Here is a 23,689-nt window from a genome sequence, read left to right on the forward strand (position 1 = left end):
TCAATCTGAAAAAAAAAAAAAACGATAACTGGAATTACAAGATATGAAAAAGCAAATAAACAAGCTAAGCATGCCCTTTTTAATAGTCCATTGAAAAGTCCCAGTGGGGGATCCCAGTTAGCAGAAAGTACATGTACACTTTTCTAGTCAGCTCCATGCTGATCCTGGGGCACTGTTTCAGATAATAAATGAATAATTGCAATTTCCAACCAAATTTGGACTAGTTGTCAGGTCAGCAATGGGCAGAACGTGCAAGGTGAGTAGTGACCTCATGTGGTGGAAGCAATCATTGCCCATCTATTCCACAGTCATTACATTCCCCTTCCTTCTGGCTACAAGTTATTTATGAATTTGTAAATGCCTCTGAGAAATGCTCGCAGTGCTCTAAGATTAAAATACACGCTTAAATCTTTCTAATGCGATGAGGATATTTTCGGGGATTAAGCGGCCTATAAGGCGGATTTTCACAGAATTTGAAGCCTGGCCTTCTGAGACTCTGTTTCTGAAGTTCACAGACCTCAAAGGCTAATATGACCTAAAGCGCTGCAGAGTGAAATATTAAACGAGGAGCACAAATGATTAAATGCATTTGTCTAAAATGAGCTAAAATGACCTACCAGCAGCACAATGAACCAATAGTTTAACAATGCTTGTAGCTTTGGTTCAAATCGGAAAATAAAGGATTCCTCAGGGGTGGTACATAAATGTTAGTTGTTCAAATCATTTGTCGGAGACATGAGGATTGTGTTTCTGAAAGGGTGATAAAAAGCTCTCACACACCTTGAAGAAAAATACTTTATTTCTTTATAAATCCACATATAGTACCTATGAAAGCATAAAATTCCATCCCAGGACTTTATTATTTTCACTTTGAATTCAAATCAGAGATGGCTGAAGGTGTACCTCACATACAAATACGTCCACAGTCAATTGGAGAAACAAAAAAAAAACAAACAAACAAACAAAAAAAACAAAACAGTATTTATTTGAGCAGGCTCACTTTTAAAGAGGCCTGTTTAGTGTTGAACATGTTTTTAATGTCCAGAAGAAACATTGTGGGAGATTTTTTAAAAGCGTCCAAATACTTAGTTTTGTTAATGCGCATTCTTTTAAAACGTTACAGTGCATGGCGAGATCTGGGTGATGTCTTTATCCTTTGGAACCCCAGGACCCTTGTAGAACAGCACCATGCCTGAAAATCAGCTGAATAGATGTACAATTACCCTCAAAGGGGTGAGAGAAAGAGTTAGAGTGATTGAGAGAGAGAATAGAAGAGTGGAATATATCATAAAGTGCCCATAAAGAGTTCACCGAATGATTACTCGATATTAGTATAGCAATATTTCCACGGCCTGTGCTAACACTGGATTTCCATCCACCGCTTGACGTCCGGTCAGAACATTTTATTCCTTTGGCTTTGCACTCTTCTACAGGCTGAACTCCCCGTGGCGACTGAACAACTGAACATTGAAACTCGGTTCTGGTAATTATTCAGTTTCCGTAGGTTCGTGAAAGGACAGCAAAAGACTCCGTCAGCGATGTGTTCAGTTCACTTCTCTCATCCAACGATGGTCATTCTTTTCTTTTTTCCTTTTCTTATCTTTTCTTTCTTTTTTTCTTTTTTTTCTTTTTTGATGGCCTCTGGTTAAGACAAAATCGTGCCCATATGCTCCAAACAGGCTCATTAATATCCATTGTTTGTGGAGAAGCTTGCATAAGGGACTGAAAACAGTTGCTGTTACTGGCTTCCACCCACCTCTTCTCCCAGTAGTGTATTGGCTCCAATCCCAGGCAATTTATATTAGCCTCCAGACTCAGTTTGCCTAGAAGAACCAAAAGTAAAGATGTTAGAGCATCTATCCAGTATATAAACATACATTTTTTTAAGTGAACTTCTCCTAAATCTCTTAACTCTTTTTTTCCTTTTTTCTTCTGCATCTCAGTTTGGTAAATAATTTGTTTTAAGTCGAGCCTCAAAAAGCATGAGTAAATGAGCTTAAGCTGAAATCGATTACATATTGTGGGTAGTAAGATGCTTAGTCTGGGTTTTAACCTCCACCTCAAATTGTTTACTGCTTATTTCCATCTGCAGGTCTCCCTCGTTTTCCATATGGGCGGAGAATGTACCTTCTCAGACTCCTGGTCATGAAGGGATGGGGTATTGATGGGATTCAAACAAGCAGGCAGTTAGACAGTTATGCCACCCTAGAGTTGTGAGACCATGTGCATTTCTGTATCCAACAATCAGTTTACTCAAATCTGTGTTTTTAATGTAGTGTAATTGCACAGATCTAGGGTGACACAGGGTGAGGGTAAGGCTGATCAAGTGTGAGGAGATAAAATCCAAATCCAAACAAAAACTCAGCACTTCATTTTCATAGGCCTCCCAGTCTGGGGATGTCATGTGATGAAAGGAGTTCTAACCTGCAGATGGAAATCAACAGTGAACAAACTGAGGTGGAGGTTAAAACTAATATATCAAATATATAATCAATTTCAGCTGCAACTCATTTACTAGTGTTTCTGAGGTTCAATTTAACATGTATTGTTAATCGAAATGAGATGCAGAACCTAAACTAAGCTTCTGCAATCAGTTGCTTTACCATCTTGAGTCGACCTGACTGAAACTGTTGTTGTTTTTACATGCATTGGCGATGCTGATTCATTGAGTTATGACAGCATGAGTGTGCGCAGTGCAACGTATGGTCTGACAGAAAAAGGGATACATCCATCTATTAAATCCATGCAGTCATTTATATATACAGAGCACCGCATAGATCTCCCGAAGATCCCACTTGGGCCCTGCTTTAAAACTGTACGCCTACAATGTTTACAGCAATGAGTTAGCTGTCAAGCTACGTGCCTGCAGTTCTACAGATTTCTGCTGAAACATTTCATAAATATGCTCGATTCAGCAGATTGTGAACTTGAGGAGCATATGGAAGGTAAATTCAGCATGTTAAAAAAAAACCTCGAGGACAGACTGGCTTTCCAGAAGGTGGCTGCCTCCTATCAGAGTCAAGTGCCTTCCAAAGCACACGGCCTGCACGCCACCATTAGCATCCGTGGAAAGCACGAGTCTGGATTAAACAAACAAGTACTTCCAGGCGACGGCAGCTGACCAAGCAGAAATGAAAGAGGAAAAACGATGACTAAACAAGCCTGTGCTAATTGGACATTTCCTGGAACAACTTCATTAGCTCAAACCCCTGCTATCAGTCATCAGATTCCACAGGGAAAAGCTTAGCGTTTGGTAGATTTCACGGTGGCGAGCTAACAAAGCAAGGACAAGTGCTGCTCTGCTGCTCTTCTGCTGCAGCCGGCTACAGCTATCTGCAGGCGGCAGCAGGCTAATGCTAAGCCCCGTTCAGCTAGCTATTTTTAGCGCGGCCTACCCTGCCGCAGTCAGGAGGGATTCTGGGTCGGAACTGCTGTTGGCAGGGAGACGGCGGAGAGGTTGTGGCCCACTTTCGACAGCACACAAACAACAGTAATTACCCCTCCGGCTCCGGGGCTGCTTCTGTCCCGCGGCGTGCCTTCACCTTAAAGATTAGCCCATTTGTCTCCATTTCAGAGACTCCATGCTTTTACCCCTTTGTCTCTTCATCTGTCTAACCTCTTTCTCAACACTTCTCCCCACATCATAACACTCCTGTCCTCCTATCTCCCGCATCATCCATTGTTCCTTTTCGTCCTCAGCCACCTTTCCCTCCTCCACCTTTCCACAGCTCTTTTGAAGCGCACTCCGTCTTTCCCCACGGGTTCTAATCTCGCCCTTCCCTTTTTCAGTCTGAGGTGAAAAACTAATCCGTTGCAGGTGAGCCAGGGAACACGCTGCTCATTTCTTCCATTTCTCCCACCACATTCAGACCCAGCAGATCATTTGGAGGCGCCCTCAGGGAACTGATTTTCTACCCATTTGTGATTCATTTAAGCAGATGAATTTACACCCAGGGAGAGCAGAAGAATTATTACTCAGGCGCAGTCTGCACTGTTTCATGGGCTGGCGACAGCAGCTTTAGCAAGGTTCTCAGTCATTCGGAGAGAGGGTGTTAAGAAGACACTATTATTTTATGATGGTCATCTTTCTTGTAGCTTCACTGCACAGCAAAAGTCCTAACAGGGCATTTGTTTTAAATTTTAAACTTGGCAACCTTGTAGCTTACGAGAAAACTAGGAGAAACTCAGGACTTTAATACCATTGAAAGTTGATAACATCGTATATCCTAAAATATCTCATTTGCATTTAAATAATGGGAAAGTAACACTGTGCTTTAAACCATGGGTCAGCAGCTACCTAGCAACTTCATAGCAACCACCTGTGATACCAGAGCAACAACTGTATCTAGCAACTCTATAGCAGCCACAAAGCAACATCTTATTAACTCACTTAGCAACTCACTTAGAAACTCCATGTCAACAATTTAGGAACACCCTAAAAACCACCAAGCAACTCATGAGGCAAATTAATAGCAGGCAACTAACAACACAATATCAACCACCTGTAATAACAGAGGAACTACCTAGCGATATCTATAGCAGCCAGGAAGGAACATATTATTCATTTACTTAGCAACTCCATAGCAATGACTTAGCAACACCCTAAAAAACACCAAGCAACTCACTTAGCAAATTTATAGCAGGCAAGTAGCAACACCATATCAACCACCTGTGATAACAGAGCTACTACCAAGTGACTCTGTAGCAGCCACAAAGCAACCCCTTATTAACTTACTTAGGAACTCCTTACCATACGACTTAGCAACACCCTAAAAACCACCAAGCAACCCACTTAGCAAATGTATAGCAGGTAACTAGCAACACCATATCAACCACCTGTGATAACAGAGGAACTACCTAGCGACTCTATAGCAGTCATGAAGCAACATATTATTAATTCACTTAGTAACTCCATAGCAACGACTTAGCAACACCCTAAAAACCACCAAGCAACCCACTTAGCAAATGTATAGCAGGTAACTAGCAACACCATATCAACCACCTGTAATAACAGAGGAACTACCTAGCGACTCTATAGCAGTCATGAAGCAACATATTATTAATTCACTTAGTAACTCCATAGCAACGACTTAGCAACACCCTAAAAACCACCAAGCAACCCACTTAGCAAATTTATAGCAGGTAACTAGCAACACCATATCAACCACCTGTGATAACAGAGCTACTACGTAGTGATATCTGTAGCAGCCATGAAGCAACATATTATTAATTTACTTAGCAACTCCATAGCAACGACTTAGCAACACCCTAAAAACCACCAAGCAACCCACTTAGCAAATTTATAGCAGGTAACTAGCAACACCATATCAACCACCTGTGATAACAGAGCAACTACGTAGTGATATCTATTGCAGCCATGAAGCAACATATTATTAATTTACTTAGCAACTCCATAGCAACGACTTAGCAACACCCTAAAAACCACCAAGCAACCCACTTAGCAAATTTATAGCAGGTAACTAGCAACACCATATCAACCACCTGTGATAACAGAGCAACTACGTAGTGATATCTATTGCAGCCATGAAGCAACATATTATTAATTTACTTAGCAACTCCACAGCAATGACAGCAACCCAGTCCTGAACCATGATACTGGCATAAGCTTCATATTTTGGAATACAGTGTTTAATTTTTCATCAAACATAACACTTTTCATTTAAACAAAATATAACATTCCTCCAGTTGGCTTTTGGTTTGTCCTTGTGGTCTTGAGCAAACTCCAGTTCGTCAGTTCTGTTTGTTTTTCTCTTTGCTATTCTGCCATGCACATGGTTCTTTTTCAGTATTTGCCTGAAAGTAGACTCGTAAACATTGACATTACTCAATGCAATCTTGATGCCCTTGTGTCGACCTGTAATATAATTCTCCATGCCTCTGGAATGTTGTTTTTCTAGATGACCTCTCCCAGGGAGAGTAAAAGTGGTGCTATATGTCCTCCTTTTGTAGATCGTCGGCCTCACGGTGCTAAACTCTTTAGAAATGGTTTTGTAACCAAGCTTTGATAACGTTAAGTGGTGAAGACTGGACTAATAGAGAAGACCCTTTCATTTTTATGTTTTTGAGACATTAATGGCCTGCTACATTCCTGCTACCTGGTTGCCACCTCCTTCTTCATTTCAATTATCCTTACAATTTACTCATTCTCTTGGAGGTTTACATTATAATTCAACTATAATGTTTTGTATCATTTGTGTAAATGGGTTCTACTGATCTAGTCTTGTGTATTAGATGAAGATCTGATAACATTTCAGGTCAAATTCATGCAAATATTCAAAGAGTGCTAACTTTTGGCACTTCCGGCATCTTAAATATGCACAGATTTTTTCAATATGAGATTTCTTTGTTAACTCGAGTGCAGTGATTTGACAGTGCATGGCACATCTAAAATTATGATGACATCCATATTTTACAGCAAAATAAATATTGTGTGCATTTTTTTTACAATGCATTTTAATAGCTAAGGCCATTTACCCCACAGTAATGGTTTACTGGGTTTGGCCAGTACAACAGCAATACCAGTGATACCGCGATATTTAAAAATGCTGATGGTATCTGTAAATGAGGACAGTTTTTAAACATTATGACATGTCTCATCTGTTAAACGTCTGTTCTGTGTGTATCAAGTACGTGGCCAAAAAAGCTCATTCATTGATGTGCATTTAAAAGAGGAACAGGGTGGGAGTGCTTTGAGAGCTCACTAATGACTATTGTGGTGATGACGTGGTGATGTCACGTTCTGAAAACAGGTGTGAAAAACAATGGAAAGACCATTCATTCGACTTGCTCTCAGACACGAGGCATTATCCTCTAAATGTGTGTGATTTGAGCCTCAGTTAGTCTTTCTCAACACTAGTGTTTACTTAGCTTGTCACCTTGTGAGCAAACTGAACTTCAAATTTGATCCTTTTTCAGTTTTAAAAGTTACACAGGATGAGATTCTACTGAAGCCACCAATCCATCTGCACTACTCGGGAATCTTACACTACACCCCCCCACACACACACACCACCCTGCCAGTAGTTAGGCCACTGCTGAACACCATTCATGCTCAAGCATTGCAGATGTGAAAGAGACTGGCATTCTAGATGCTCTGGAGCTACATCTAAAATACAAACTAATGCCTCCAGGGCAGCTCGGGCGCTGATGATTGGTTTCACAGAAAGGGAAATAGGAGAGCCAGCAGGAGGATGAGTGGAAAGCCAAGTGGAGGACTTATCACCCCCTACAAACTCCCTACCTCCCTGTCTCTCTCTCTCTCCCTCTTGCTCTTGCTCTCTTGCTCTCTCTCCCTCTCTCAGTACACTTAGGTGCTGCACTAGTTTTATGATGATTGCTTATTCCCACCAGCACTCAGACACGTGGGCGGCGGCCGCGGCAGCAGGTGAAATGGAGGGATTTTCATCACTTTCCTTTTCGGAGTTGTAATGCTGTGATGAAATGGTTATTCAAATACACCCCCTGCTTCGCACAGATACTTCTGTGCAGCACTAAAGCAAAGTTAGAATAGGTCTATGCTTTTTATTCCTCAGCAGGAATAATCATAACAAAGAGACCCACACAGTTGTACAAAGGCACCTAGCAAACCCCTGTCTTTCTGTTGTAAACATTCACCATTACAAACACTCATTGGAGGCTCATTACTCCTACAAATGAGCAGTATAAATAGAGACAAACTACAGCACTGACAACAGCAAGTCTTGGCGGATTAACCCCTTACAGTATCGCTGTAGTGTTCAGATATTGTCCTTAATAAACTATTATGATCGTGATCATGAGACTTATATGAAGATTGTGTACTCTTAAAGATAAAGGTGCAATAATGCCATAAGAACCACTTATGATTAAATAAAAAAACACCACTCAAACATCTACATTTACATTTAATGCATTTACCATACATTCTTCTCCAGAGCGACTTACAAAAGTGCTTCACTTTTTTTCACGTTTACTCAGAAAAATACCCTTAGCTAGTTTCTACAGACTAGGATCCAAAAGATACCTCTAAGCTTAGATGCTACTAAATACAAAAGTCACTATGGAGACCACAATACTCAACACACTCTACTCTTTGCCCACGTACTCTTGGAAGAGATGGGTCTTCAGTCTGTGTTTGAAGACAGTGAGTGATTCTGCTGTTCAGACACCCAGGGGAAGTTTGTTCCACCACTTCTGAGCCATGACAGAGAAAAAGATGGTGGGTCAAGCCGAGCCATACTTGAAGCTCAATAGGCTCATCTCTATTATCTCTATTACAATCATGGTTCTTTATGGAACCAAAAGTGCTTCTTCTATGGCATCGCTCTAAGATCCTTTGAAGCTTCTTTATTTTTGAGTGTATTTATGAGAGTGAGGAGTTGATTTTTAGGAACAACATGTGAACAAGGTAGAGATGGTATAGGATTTGACATGGAGATGAGGGGCTTCAGGCATGTTCCTCCTCCTAAAAGGTCATAACACCACATTAGCAAAAAGTGAAGTCAATAGTCAATATATGGGAGACTCCTGCGGCTTTCAGGAGAGGTGGGATGTCTGGAAACCTTTTCTCTGCTCTGAGATTCAGATAAAAAAAAGCATCACAACCTCAGATTTTCTGCCTGATTAGTAGTATAGGGGTGATTCAGAGACAACGACATCACTGTAGCATCATAAAATAATAAAACTTTTTTTTTTTTTACCAGATGTTAATCTTACATTTTCTGAACAACACACAGTGAATCAAATTGTGCTGTCTTTAGGTCTGTTTTGGCTGTTATGCTTGATTCTTGATGAGTTCGGCATTAAACTTTGTGAGGTGTTGGACCTCTCTGCCTTGGCTGGCATTCTAAAGCGAGTGTTTTACGGACATTTTGTGTTGTCACATGGATGGAGAAATGTAGGTCGAGAAACACCTTCATTTTAAAAATACCTGAATACACGTGGAGGGGCCTAAGAGTCCCTGGATATTTTAAAAAAAACAGACATCCCATTTTGCAACAAATCCATTCAGGTAAGTAAAAAAGTGATATCCCAATTTCTGGGATAGTGTATATTTTATTTATGAGCGTCAGGGAGCTACTATCAATATGTGTGAGACTCCTGCAGTAAACTGGGCCTAGGCTCCAGATAGGTTAATATTATGCTTTGTTTATAACCTACTATATGAGCTGTCACCCCAATCACCGCCATAAACAGCTTCTCTATTTACTACATATCTTCCAGAGGAAGCAAGGTCAAAGCAGTGTTTTCCATGGGACGCTGGCTCTGCCTTACACTGAACGGCTTCTGGCTGCCTTTACGCCATCATCATAAGAACGTAGTGCACAGGGCACCGATTGAGACACAGGGCCTGTCTATATGTTTGTTTCCCAGACAACAGGAAGGTCTAGCGATAGCATGCACAGCCTTAATGTGTCTGTTAACTAGGAAAGCTACAACCAATGCTGAAGAGTCCCCCTATCAGCAACCTTGTGTGCTGCTATCACTGTGACGACCGGTTGCTAAGCAACAAATCTTCTAAAAGATAAAGAGAAGAAAAGCTTCTATCTCACCTTGGACAGGAGGTAAATCCTCAGTAAGGCAGCGAGACCCCAGCACCAGAAAAAAAGAAGGGGGGAGAAGAGGGGGAGGCAGGTGGAGGAGGAAGAGGAGGAGGGTGGGAGAGTGGTTGGATTTGATCCTATGTTATTGCGATATGGAATCGTCCTCTTTGACTGACTTCCCATATTCTGGATTCAAGTCCACCACTGTGGTTCCTCTAAGAGCTCCATAGCCTCCTTCCTGGCCCCCGCAGCCTTCAGGCCTGTCCTGGCTGAGCGGGGCGGAGGGTTTGCTGCCTGAACCGGAGGAAGAGGACGACCTGGTGGGGGGTGGCGGAGGGTTGGATGCTGCCCCCTGTTGGCCTCCGTTGGTCTGGGAGCAGACGTTGCTGACTCTGGCGGCCTTTTGCTTGTAGTGCTGGCTGTGGAGCTTGTACTTCATGAGCAGGATGAAGATGAAGACGAGGACAGAGGCCACAATGATACCACCAATGACGATGATCATGGTGCCACCCAGGAATTGGTCGTGGAGAGAGCGGCAGCGGTGAAAATCACGCTCTGTGGTGAAGGAGATGCAGCCCACCAGGCGTGTTGCTGTGAGAGCTGTGACGCCGTCGTCATAGACGGCCAGCACACACAGCTCGTAGTCCCGAGAGGAGGCCAGGTCACTGAGCTGGAAGAGCTTATGGGAGGCTGGGATCATCCTGAGAGACAAAAAGAGAGAGAGAGAAAGAGAGAGAGAAAGAGAGAGAGAGAGAGAGAGAGAGAGAGAGAGAGAAAGAGAGAGAGAGAGAGATTATTATGATTGCACACTGCAAAGCACCTGTAACAGTATTAAAAAACAATATTGTTATCAGATTTAAATTTTGGTTTTTTTTAGACTTTAAAAGTTTGTCTGTTTTGACTGCCTAGCAAACACCTGTAATACCATAGCAACCACCTACCAACATTACAGCAGCCATCTAGCAACCATCTAGCAACACCACCGCAACCACCTAACAAATACCTATTAACCACTAAACAACACTATAGCAACAACTTTAGATACCACAGCAACCACTTAGCAACATCATTACAACTACCTAACAACATAATAGAAACCACTAACAACACCATAGCAACCAACAGGGATACCATAGCAACCACCTACAAAACACTTCGCAACACCAAAGCAACACAGATTGATTTGAGTGCAAAGATAAAATGCGAAACAAATTTATCAACCATTTATAAAAACCATAGCTATAACCTGATGTATCACAGGGGCCACCTGGCAACATTGCAGAAACCATCTAGCAACACCACCGCAACCACCCATCAACCTTATAGCAAAGCCATAGCAACAACTGTGGATACCATATCAACCACTAAGCGAGACCATTACAACCACCTAACAACATCATAGCAACCCCTTAGCGAAACCATGGCAACCCCTTAGCAACCACCGGAGCAATTCCTCAAGATACCACAAAAACTACTTGTGCATCATAATAACCACCTAGCAACTATGTAGCAATGCCATAGTGGCCACTTATCAACACCATAGCAACCAACCTGGGATACCCTAGCAACCACTTAGACAGACCAGTGCAACCACATAGCAAACACCTGTCAACCACTTACCAACACAATAGCAACCACCTGGGATACCATAGCACCTACTGACCAACCCCACAGCCACCAACTAGTATACTATAAAAAAGTTTTACCCTCTAGTAACCACATAGCAACGACGTAGCAGCTGCCTAGAGGTGGGAACTGAAGCCATCGGGAAATACACTTTTTCACACTAGTTACTTTTACTGCTGCTGATGTTATTATTTTTCTTATTATTAAGTTTATTATGTATCATTTGTTTTGTTTAAATGGTGCCTTTCGTTCACAGACACAAAGAAAGAGAGCATCTGAAAGACAGGCAGAGAAATGTAGACAGAAAGAAACAGTAAGAAAGAGAAGAAACGATCGTTTCAGATTTGATAAAGACATAAAGCATACGGCTCTGTGTTATTGATGAAAGAAGGCTAAATGCAAAGACAGAAAAAAAAGTCTTTGAGCATGAAGATCAAAAAAGTGAAACGGAGCGATCAATTCAATTCAGTCGCTTTCGATGGGCTTTATTGGTATCACTGTAGCGCAGCTTAGGCAATATTGCCAGTGCTGTGAACACAGAGAAGCGGTGGAGAAGAAATGAAATCGTCCTCTGCTTGTGACCCATCAGATGACTGATTCAGTGCTGCACTGCCTGGTGGCAGACAGACAAACCCTGCTGTCCCTTATGTCTGTTCCAATGGCCAACAGATTAGCTATTAGCTTAAATAATGAAGTATTGGAGCCGCCCTCCTGAGGACAGACATACAGACTTCCTAACACAAAGTCAATCCTGGGGACCCCTGCTGCTTTTGAAGTCTTTTTTCTAAGAGTGTATTATAATACGCAGTAAACTTGCTTTAATTTAATTAAAGAGGAATTTCACTGATGTTTCAAAATGGCTGCGTAATTACATCATTAAGATGCGAACAAAGTCGTTCAGAGTGATTCGGCGTAAAATGTTCTGTTGTAGAGAAAATGAGTTTGAATTCTTCACAGTGGGGGTTAATGGAACCAGATGTTACCGGAAAGTTGCGAAATGGTTAGAAATATGACAACAAATGCTTTCATGGTGTAGCTGTACATTATATAGGCAAAAGTGTGTGGACACCTTACCATCAAACCTACTGAATATGTGCTTGTTGGACATTCCATTCCAAAACCATGGGCATTAAAAGGAAATCCCCTCATTATTTGCAGCTATAACAGTTTCCTCTCCTCTAGGAAAGCTTTCCGCAAGGTTTTAAAGGGTCTATTGGAGTCTAGTGCTTCGAAGCTGAGCTGTTGAAGAATGGAGGTGGAAATGTGATGGTTTGAGGCTGCTTTTCTGCGAAGAATCCTTTATTGTATCAGAGGTGCTTGAGGAAAATGTGAGATATAAAAAAAACTAAAGCCGAAACATAACACAGCTGAAAGAATTCTGCAAGGAGGAGTGGAAGACTCTTTCTCCCAGTTGATGTCAGAGACTGGTAGATCCTTATAGGAACCATCTAACTAAAGTTATTTCAGCCAATGAGGGAAACACCAGCCATTATGGCATATGGTGTCCTAGTGTTTTACTCACAAGACATTTTGCGAAGTGCGGACCAGGCTTGACTGAGGCAAGGAGGAGAAATTAGGGCTGTGGGGCTTCGAACTGATGGCTGACCCGAAGCCAGACCCCCCTTGCCGAGCAGAGGACGGATGAAATTGGACCATCGGGAGGAGCAGGGGCGGCGGAGGGGTGTGAATTTTCATCATGAGATGGAGAGGGGAGGGAAGCAGCTATATAGTGCGTAGTAATGAAGAGTTGGGGCGTGGTCCTTCTTCTATTAATTACTTTTTAATAATTTGTAAAATACATTTATTCTGTTTGATGTGTACAATTAGATTACCTCCATATTTGAATGTCCCCATGTTTAAATATATTAAAAGGGACAAAAGCCTTTTCACATGACTGCATGTAGGCTCACTGGTCATTTTGGATGGTATATAAAATGTCTATGCTTGTGTTTCTATGTTTGCGTGTATGTTTCTCATTTCACGAAAATGACCCAATGTGCCTTGAACCACTTATAACTAATAAGTTTATATCTCAAAATGCTGATTTTCTTGTTAAATTATTCAAAACACTGTCCCTTGTTTGTATTAAGCACTGGTGCTCATATTGTACAGTTTTATTTTTTGTATTCTGTGCATAAATCTTATTTGCTGTGTCTCTTATTCTGTCCATTGTCTGATCTGCCCGCTTCTCTCAAGCCAAATCTCTCAAGCCAAGTCATATTTCCCAAGCGGAAAATAAAGAAAGAACTGAGAACTGAATTGATAAAAACTGAAGGAACCCCTGGCCATGAACGTCTGGGACACAGACTTGAATAGCGTTAATAAGCGACATCAAAGATAGGGAGACGCTGTGGGTAGCCAGAGGCCTTCCTCTGTTTAAGCTTCAAACAATAATGAAGCCTTCCCTCAAGAAAAAGGAATTTATTTCAGTTTGATTTTTGGGGGATTTGCAAGTCCCTGTCTATTTATCTTCTGTAAGAGATAACACCTACACTGGCCATGGGCAGATCTTGCACTCACGGCCTTCACAGGTGAATGACCGGCCCCGGCATTGGTACCGGCACTACAACAGGCGAATTACTTTTGACCTTCACATTACAACACACACACACACACACCTCTTTACCATGCAGTGTGAATATGATGTGTGTTCCACAGCCGGCCCTGTCGAGGTTGTGCATGAGTCATGCATTATTCAGAGAGGGGGAGTTTTTCTGTCTAGCCTTTTCGGCCACTGCTTCGTCTCTGTTTATCACTGTTTCTGCAACGAACCTCGGTGTAACAGACTGATAAGATGAAGACCTTCTCGCCCTGGGTGGCTGTATGTGTCCTAATGTGTGTGTGTCTGTGTCTGTGTGTGTGTGTGTGTGTGTGGGGGGGGGGGGGGGGGGGGGGGGGTGAGGTCCCGACCATGAGGGTAATCGTGTGTAAAGTAAGTTCTCATGGTTAATGGAGTGAGTGAGGTCATGTATTTCAGTCTTCAGTCACATTTGACACTCATCATCATTCAAACTGCCCACTACTGCTGTAATGTATGGATGATAAACACTCAGTAGACGGCAGACCTGTACTGCGTAATAAAGTCACAGAGGGAAAAACTGGGAAGAGCAACATGGAACTTCAGCGAATTTTAACCAAAAAGAACACATACCACATACACTGATCATATGCCATAACATTAGTACCACTGACAGGTGAAGTAAAAAGCATTGATTGTTTTCCTCTACAGTGGCATCTGTCAAGGAGTGGGATGCATTAGGCAGCAACTGAACAGACAGTTCTTGAAAATGCTGGGTTGAAAGCAGGACAAATGGACAAGAATAAGGATCTGAGACACTTTGAGAAAGGTCAAATTGTGATGGTTAGACGACTCGGCCACAACATCTCCAAATCATAAGACAGGTCTTGTGGGGTTTTCAGGTTTTGCAGTGGTCAGTACCTACCAAAAGTCACCATCACCACCTGCAAAACATGCTGTAGTGCCTCCATATCCAACCAGAAATGGTCCCTCTACAAGTTCCTCTGAGGGTGCCCTGTGATATCTGGCACTAAAATGTACCAGCAGATGCTTTCAGAAGTCCTGCTGTTTGCAAGGTGGAGCCACCACCATGGATCAGAATTGCTGTTCCAGTGCATCCCAAAAGTAAATATACCTGACCATTCACAGGACTGATTGGACCAGAACCAGGAGACCTTATTTCATTTCTCCAAGGTCCAATTCCCGAACGCTTACATGTCCATTATAGGTACTTTTGATGGTGGACAGAGGTTAGCATTAAGACTCTGACTGGTCAAAATTTTTAGACTTTGTGCCACATTAGTCCTTTTGTTGGGTCAGCCAAGACAGGATTGATGAGCATTGATGAGACAGGGTGCCCAACTCCTTGTCACTAGCCATGATTTTGGAGATGCTCCAACCCAATCTTCTGGCCATGGCGATTTTGCCCTTGTCAAAGTCATTCAGGTCTTCACGCCTGACCATTCCTCCTGCATCCAACATTTTAACCATTGAATATATATATATATATATATATATATATATACATATATATATATATATATATATGACTGTTGTTACAAGACTATGTTACTCACTGTGAGTGTTATAAATATCCAGATATGTTTGGTTCAGTAAGCATTTAAAGTCCAAAAGGGTTGTTGGAATTTTAGTAGTTGAAGGTAATGGTCCTTACTGTATATATATATTCTCTTATATACACATATATGCTCTTCTAATTGGTGGAAAACCTTTTAGTATATGGTTCTTTTTAGAATCTTTGAAAATGAATGGTTCTACTGCACCAAAAAGGGTGCCTGTTTTTCAGTACTATATTTTACCTGCAGTGCATTCATCTAAAAGCTCCTTTATCAGCTACAGTAGAACTGCTGCACAAACTTTCCTCATTTCAACTGACGTTTCTTCTAGGCATTCCTCTAACAGCCTATTTACTCTTCTCATTTCATACCTCTCACATCTGGATAATGCACATATAAGATTTATCCATTCGCTATTTACACCACGCCCATATAAATGTGTCTCTGTAACACAGATAAAGATCTCATTTGAACCAGTACAGTTTTTTCCGCATTCCATGCAAATCCAAGAAATTCCCTTCCAGAATCTCTGGAGATGATGCCATGCCAGACATTCAGTTCTATTTTTATGCATTGTAAAAACTGAAGACAGAAAACAGCTTCAGGGCTTACAATGCCTATGGTGTTAAATGTGATGGGGGCTGTAAATATGCAGTTCTTTATTTTTTTTTTTGCACGTCATTAATTTCACTAACAGCACAGTTCAATTAGGGAGGAGTAAAGTTTGTGTATGCCTTGGAATAACAGAGACATTTACACTTGGCTCAGATGTGTTTGCAGTGTCTCCCAAATCAGCCCCTGCATAGAGGATAGCCAGATAGTCAGTCTGTCTCTAACGCATCTTGGTGTCATTTATGCTTGGCTTCTTAGTGATCTGATACTGTAGCTCTTGCCACATGTTCAACCAAAGTTTCTTCCTAAATTAAGGGAATTAATACACATTTCATACCATGTTTGCTACAGTAACAACCTTATGGGAAGGCTTTCCACTAGATTCTTAAACATTGATCCAAAGATTGGATTGCATTTAGGCTTGAGAACATTAGTGAGGTCAGGTACTCATGCTTACAGATGACTAGTTCTGGTCAACTCCAGTCCAGATCACTGCAAAGGTACTGGATGAAGGTCCATAACTCCAGAGGTTGCTGCACACTGGAGAACAACCCAATGCTGGGAGGCTTTAGACCCCTCTAGCCAAAGCTTGTCATTGGGCATAGTGACCTTAGGCTCAAGTGCAGCTTCTCCAGTGCATCCAGCTCTATTGGCAAAGCTTTTCTATGGGATTTATAGAAGCTGGTTGTGCACACAGGGTGTACCCTAATGCAGTTAAATTCACTTAGTGCATACCCACATACATCTGAACATCTTGATCTTAATCATAGACAAACAGAAGCCACAAAGCTAATGACAATTAGTGACCAATGCCTCTTTGGGGTGTCAAAAATATTAAAAAATATTTGGTAAACAAAATATTTTGGGGGGCTAGCAAAGTTGCATTGTTGTAAAACACTTATTAAACTCTTAAAAAAGTTTTACTGAGCTCTGAAATCCCTCTCAAGTAAACCAGCCTGTCCCAGTGGCAGGTTTGATGACCGCCAGGATGCTCAGTCCAGAGGATTACAATGAGCTTTAATGAAATTCAACTAAGGATCTTTTCCTGTTTTACGTAGTGTTGAGCAGTGACCATCCGAATGATAACACTCAGACATCTGAAGCTGAAAAGCTTCCGATTGGCTGCTTTCTACCCTGCCCACTTCTCACTAAGCCCCACCACCACACAGCTTTGGGAGATGCCTCTCTCACATATAACTTTAATGATAAGTTTAGATGTCCATATGTTTAAATACCTCCCCACTTCTAATAGTGCCAATCCTCCCTGTTTCAGACAATGATAGTGTTTCTTCTACACAGTAAGCCCCAAATCCACACCCTAAGCCATTGTACTGCAACAGCTTTGATGTATGTTATGATGCTCAGTCCAGCAGATTACAATGAGCTTTAATGAGTTAATAGTCAGCCAGGTGTGTGTATGAATGAATTGACCTGTGAGAACATGCATGCTTTTCAAAGTTTATGGATGAGATATTGAAATCTACATCAGCTTTGTATCAGGACATATATTATCAGGTTCATCCATGTGGCCTTTTTTTGTATGACGGTGTGGTTTATAACCAACTACCACTGCATGCAAGTTGACATTCAGCAAGGCCCTTCGTCTGCCCGGAATAACTCCCTACTTTATAAAAACAGGATTCATTCTCCCTTATAACAAGTGGATATTTGCAAAAGACGACAAGTTGTCCCCAAACTTTTGGACGCCTGAGAGCAGCAATGGGAGCTCTAAATACATCTGGGTTTCTCAGACAGCCAGGTTGTCCCAGGGTCAGGCTCTAATGAGCTGGTACACTAAGCCCTCAGCAGGCTGGCTGCAGAGTCTGTAAGAAGGCGTGTTTGATGGACATCTATTGAGCGTTGCTTCTCTCCCTTTCAGACGCCGAGAGGGCTTTTTTTAAGCGGCTAGGGGGTCAACCTGCCACTGAGCTGTCAGAGAAGCCAGTGTGAGGGGTTAGGAGGGTGGCGGGTCACTTCAAGGCTGACACTCGTCACAAAAGAGGCATTCTATCATCACACGCCAGAAGTAGTACAGTTTAATTACCTACTTACAGCACTGAGGGAATGAGGATAGAGGAAAATTAATGGAAAGAAGGAGGGAGGGGGGGTGAGACAGCAAGAGAGAGACAGAGTGACAGAGAGTGAGAGAGATAAGTCTCTTCATAATAATGGCAGTAACATTTTCCAGTGAGGCCTTCACCGCCCCCTGTTCTAATAATCACCTCTATCTTCCCTTCATCATCCACATTCATCACTTTCCTACTTCACCCAGTAAAGTTCTGGGGTCCTTAAACCAAGGGTTTAAGGGGTTGGGGATCTGGGGGGCTTAGGTCTTTGACATGGAACCCAAAGATTTTTGACAGTGACTAAATAAATAAATAAATAAATAAAGGTGCAAAATGGCCTCTGATTATACCGGTGTGGGGAATCGAACACAGTTCAGATCTAACACACCTGAGAAACCGGTAATTAATAGGTGAGTAGAATCAGGTGTGGATCAGTAGGAAAAGCACAAAACACAAAACTCTGGACCTCCAGGACCAGGGTCCCCCACCCTTGTTATCCAGGATGAACCCACAGACGTTGATTCCTGCATCACCATGCCCCTTAACACCTTAAATATATAAAAGAGGTCAATATCAAAGAACTCTATCACCATGGCAACATTACACAGTTGAATACTATCTCAGATTGCTGTTCTTTTCAAAAGCAATGTAATGTAAACACAGCATTAGCCTACTCAACAGTTCCTCCTGACCATGGTAACTGTGGTGAGCAGTGGTCAGTAAGTGCGGTACATAATGGTAGTAAAATTTTCTACTTTTCACCCCAGACATCTAGGTTAAGTGACTGCTGTGTTGTAAAAGGTCGGACTCTGGTTATTTAGCCTTTACCCGCTGCTTTGAGCTGTGCATTGTTCTAGTAACATGCAGTTAAATGGAAGGTCGGAAATCAAGTGTATATATAAATATATTATATGTATAAAGATATTATTTTGTGTCCTCGCTGGTTACAGTACTGGAGGGGTGGTTTTCTAATAACTTAGCTTTAGAAGTAGGATAGTTGGTGGTTAGCATCCTCACTATAGTGATATGTTTGGGCTATAATGTAATAAAGCATCCAAACTGGCAACTCAAACTATATCCCCCAAATTTTGCTTAAGCCCTTTTCTCACCACTGCATCGTCATAGCACATACCCCTTGAAATACCCCATTTGAAACTACTCCTTATTTAACCATTTTTCAAACAGATAAACTCTCTGTAAAGAGCTGGGATTCCAGATACATGTATAAAATAAGTCTAATACAGTGTTATACTCTTGCATTATTCTCTTCAGTACAGGCAACAGAAAAAAAAAACGAATGAATGCATACCTTACTCAAATATACAGGATGTAAAATGAATGCAATTCGCTCTGTAAATATATAGTTTGGGCAACATAATGCAAATATGTAACTATATATGTGCCACAGTGACTCTAGACTGCTAAGGGTTCCACCTCTCCTGTCTACTTTACAGTCTTCACTTACATTGTCCCATTGTTCTGCCCAGCATCCCTCATCCATTGTACAGCTCCACCACACTACCCATGTACTCACAGGAGAGCTGACATTTGCCTTACCCATCAAACATCTCTTAAGGGGCCCATAGCCTACATATTTTCTTGAGATCCCCTCATAAGGTCTGTGCGGTTTTAGGTTCCAAAAAATCCCATCCTGGAGTAAAAATCTTTTGGAGGATATCTGGTAGGTTTTTTTTTTATCTGGCCTCTTTTTTATTCAGCATTTTCAAAATTCACAAAAACATGGTGGATGAAAAGATAAGAACATGAGAAAAACAGCTCAGCCCTGTCAACAAGGCAAGGAAACCCTTGTGATGCCTCAGTTACACATGGCCAACCATGGTAAACAATGTCCCGATAAAGAGTATACATACCAGACACTTTTCCAGCACCTTGAGAAAAGGAAGATCACCATTTTTTAAGATATTACTCAACCCAAAGGATAACAGTCTTAGCGGTCCACCTCCAGGAGAGCTGATTGAACTGAGAACAAACAATAACTCGAGTTCCTTTCAGTACCCTGATTCAGGAAGATTACATACAAATGGCGGCCAAAACTACAGTATACAGTATACTTTAAAATGCCATGAAAAATTTTTTTATGGTATTAATCAAACCCTGGGATAATAGTGATAACATTTACCTTCAAAGAGGGTTGATTCATCCTAGGATAACCAATGACTAGAGTCTCTTCCAGAATCCTAAGTGAAGAATATCATCACCAAATTATTCTTCAAAGGAAAGCAAAACCTCTAAGGTCTTAATCAATGTTTGGGATAACTGAGCTAGCATTTAGCCTCCAAGTGAGCTCATTAACCATGACAGGGTAAAAAGCTGTTGGATTTCAAATCTAAAATAATAAGCTCCCCAGACAAAAATATTGTCACATGTGTCATTTCTTTTTTTTAAATAATTGGTTCGGCGTCCACTTGCCTGGGAAGTATAACATCATTCTCGACTCGTCATGTGATTGTTGCTCCTCTACAACATCTGGAGAATATTTCCTTTCCTCTCTAGGGATGCCACCCAGGTGCTTGTTCAAACCTTTCTCTTTGACTACTGCAACTCTTGCCTGACTCTCGTCTTCCTATGAGTGCTATCAGGCCCTTGCAACCGATCCAGAAGTTTAGCAATGTCACTTCATGGCAATCATCAGAAAAATATTTGTACTAAGAGCCCTTCTAGCTTCAAGTATGGCTTGGCTTGAGCCACCATCCTTCAAGTCGTATAGAAGACAAGCATCTAAACCTTCTTCTGCTCCTGTACCAAGATGCTGGAATGAATTTTCCCTGGGTGTCCAGAAACTGAAGAGTAACCTACCTTATTCAAGCACATTCAAGTTCATTAATTAATTGGTTAATAAATCAATTAATTGGTGCACTAATCTTGCACTCAGGTGTTTTACATGTATATATCTTGGGAATCAGGTAACTCTAGATGGATCTAGATGTTAGGTATTGTGTATTTCTGCATTTAGGTATCAGTCCTGACTTTTGTATTTAGGTATATATTGGACTCTAGCCAAGTCACAGAAGCTAGAGTGGACAACTTAGCACTTATTTAAGCCACCCTGGATAAGAGCATCTGCGACATGCCTTCAATGTCAATTTAAATGTAACCGTGTCAGTTCTGTCAGGTAAGGATTACACCAGTCTCTAACAGAGTTCCTATTCATGTTAGTCCATTCTTCCATAGTGTGTGACTGCTTCAACAGACATTAAGGTACAGTAGACCTCAAAGCCAATTCTTAGTCTGGAACAGGAGGTAAAATGCTGAAATAGCACAGTAGTTGGCAGTAGTTGACATGCATACCAACCTCATAGAATAGTGGATCAAAATGGACAGGAACTTATCCTTCAGACCTTATGAGATTAATTCAGCTGCATACACTACTGTGAATTCTTTGGTTACCTTTTGGTTTAGCCTATTTGGTGAAGGTCCCACAGGGTTCTAGTTTGGGGCCTAAACTGATGTTAATAATGACAGTATTGTAGTTATGAGAGATAAAATGTGGGCTGAAATTGGATCTAATTGGTTAACACTTTATAAAACCTTCTTTTTGACACTTTATAAAACCTTGTTTGTTGTTTTTTAAGACAGTAGTTGAAGCCATCTTGAAACCTTTTTATTTTGTTCGCAAACTTCTTTGCTACATCCAATGTCTTGGCTGATCAATACATACTGAGAAAATGTGTAAATTCGATTTTTTGCCATGTTATCTCTTTAAAGGTTTGAGTCTACCTGAGCCTTTGGCACTTTTCATCCTAGCTGCTTCTTATTCTGCAGCTCAGTCTTGCGGCTTCCCACCCTGTCCAACCTCAACCTTTGTCTGACTTTGCCTTAACTATTCACTTTTCCTCAAGGTCACACTTCACGAACCCAAGCTTTTTCCCCTCCAGGTCTTTCCTCAATTCTTGTTCGTAACCCCCCCACCTCTAGCTCCGAGTTATTCTCTCCCCATCTCTCTGGGTGTCTACTGGGAGTCTAGTGCATGTATACTTAATTGATTCCGAAAGGCGTTTTGATTACTTTCTAACCGTCGTAAACCAAAGGACTCCCTTTTGCTTTTTGCATAATTAACAGCAAATTGCTTTTGGTATGTATCTTTTTATGCTCTTAATCTGTCCGTGGGGATGTGGCAGAAATTAATTACGCCCTTACAGACCCCTTTAGTGAGGAGTTGGTGATGGAAAGGCCGTGACTGAATATTAAAAGAGGAAAACGACAGTATGACGGTAATCTCAACAACAAGAGTGAGACGCAATAAGGTATTGGGAATTCAAGCCATCTGGAAAAAGACCTAAAGGCTAATGGGCAAGGATGAACTATCGGTTCCCTGTGTTCTTGTTTTGAAGTCAACGTAAATCACAGCTGGCCGTAACCTTTAAGGAACGAGGGGTAAACAGTGAAGTTATTGCCTGTGTTATTTTCTTCCACAGTGTGTAGCTTAAGAATAATGAGCAGCTTCACATGAGATCTGCTTAAGAAAAGGAAAGCCCTGAGAACCTTCAGTCTTGCAATCACCCCGTACAGATTTCGGCTGCCGAACATCAGGCAGCAGTAGCTGCAAACATGGCCTGCCTTTTATCTGTATGTAAATGGCGAGGCTTTAGACGCCGCCGTTCTCGTGCAGTGCGATTGTCCTCGGACGGAGGTAGCTCAAAACTAATGGTTCCGTTGGGAGCGCTCCTTTCATTCTCATATAGAAAGATATCTGCCGGATCACTGCGCTTCCAACCCTGCTTTTCATCATATTGTTCCAACTCTCTGTGGCTGGCCGCCATCTAAGGTCATTTGTATTGATCAACACAATTTCAATGTTTTAGCCTAAACTGAATAGGATACAGCAGAAAGCCAAACAACAGGCCTATTCTCCTAATCTTGTTGCTGCAAACAAAATGCCGAATCAATTCATTAATCAAGTAGAAGAATAGCGGCTTCAGAAAGCTATTTGTGTGGAAAGCCATTATAGTCTGATGAGCTCTGATGATATGCTGGAAAGGAGGAATGAGCTAAATACGCCATCCAAATGAATGGCTTCCAGATCATCAGAAAATGTGCTGCATTTATTGGTCTGAGTTATTGGCCCGTAAGCATGAGTCTGTAGTAGATATCACCTGATATTAGCATGGCTAGTAATAACTAATTCAGAAATTAGAAATGGTGATCCATATATATTTACACAGTCATATCAGAATATTATGACCATCCCTGTTTTTTTTTTTTTTACTGACATGGGCATCTGTGGGTTTCCCAGCAAACACACGACATTGTCAAAACATTGTCTACTTTCTTACAAAGTTGTCCAAAAGTTGCCACAACCTCATCATTAGGTCATAACATTGCCTTTTGGTCATAAGACCAAACTTTTCAAAATTACAAACGGACTCACAATAGAGCACATCCAGAACATTTGCATTTCAACATTGTCTGCATCAAAACAATGGTTTGTCACAACATTGTCACAATGTTGTCACAATGTAACTGTACTTGCTGGTTTGCTGCATGTATAAATAAGCAAGCACACCAGTCAGTTGTAGCAGAGTGCAAATCAATCTTCATGGTCAAAAGACACGATTTGACTGATGTCCAAAAGGTATGAGGGTAGGGTCCTGGGCGAAACTTTGGGGGATGTTCTAGAGACGACATAGTGAAGATGCACTGAGATTGGCCTAGTCTCATCTCTTCCAACTGCATACTACTGGTGCCCCACGGGTCACTGATGCCAGAGAGGAACGACAACTGGTGAGT

General features: G+C 41.5%; 1 protein-coding gene across 1 annotated transcript in view; it reads right to left on the reverse strand.

Moving 5' to 3' along the window:
* Positions 1 to 781: 781 nt before the first annotated feature.
* The window catches only part of LOC140575369 (leucine-rich repeat and fibronectin type III domain-containing protein 1-like protein), a 244,871-nt gene continuing 221,963 nt past the window's right edge, over positions 782 to 23,689 (reverse strand). The window contains exons 5-6 of the mRNA XM_072695666.1: positions 9,552 to 10,243; positions 782 to 1,823 (exon numbers count right to left, since the gene is read on the reverse strand). Coding sequence (XP_072551767.1) covers positions 9,685 to 10,243 — 559 coding nt within the window. The 3' untranslated portion in view covers positions 782 to 1,823; positions 9,552 to 9,684. The remainder of the gene's footprint in view (positions 1,824 to 9,551; positions 10,244 to 23,689) is intronic.

Source organism: Salminus brasiliensis, chromosome 13 (assembly GCF_030463535.1).
Source record: "Salminus brasiliensis chromosome 13, fSalBra1.hap2, whole genome shotgun sequence".
Lineage (NCBI taxonomy): Eukaryota > Metazoa > Chordata > Actinopteri > Characiformes > Bryconidae > Salminus > Salminus brasiliensis.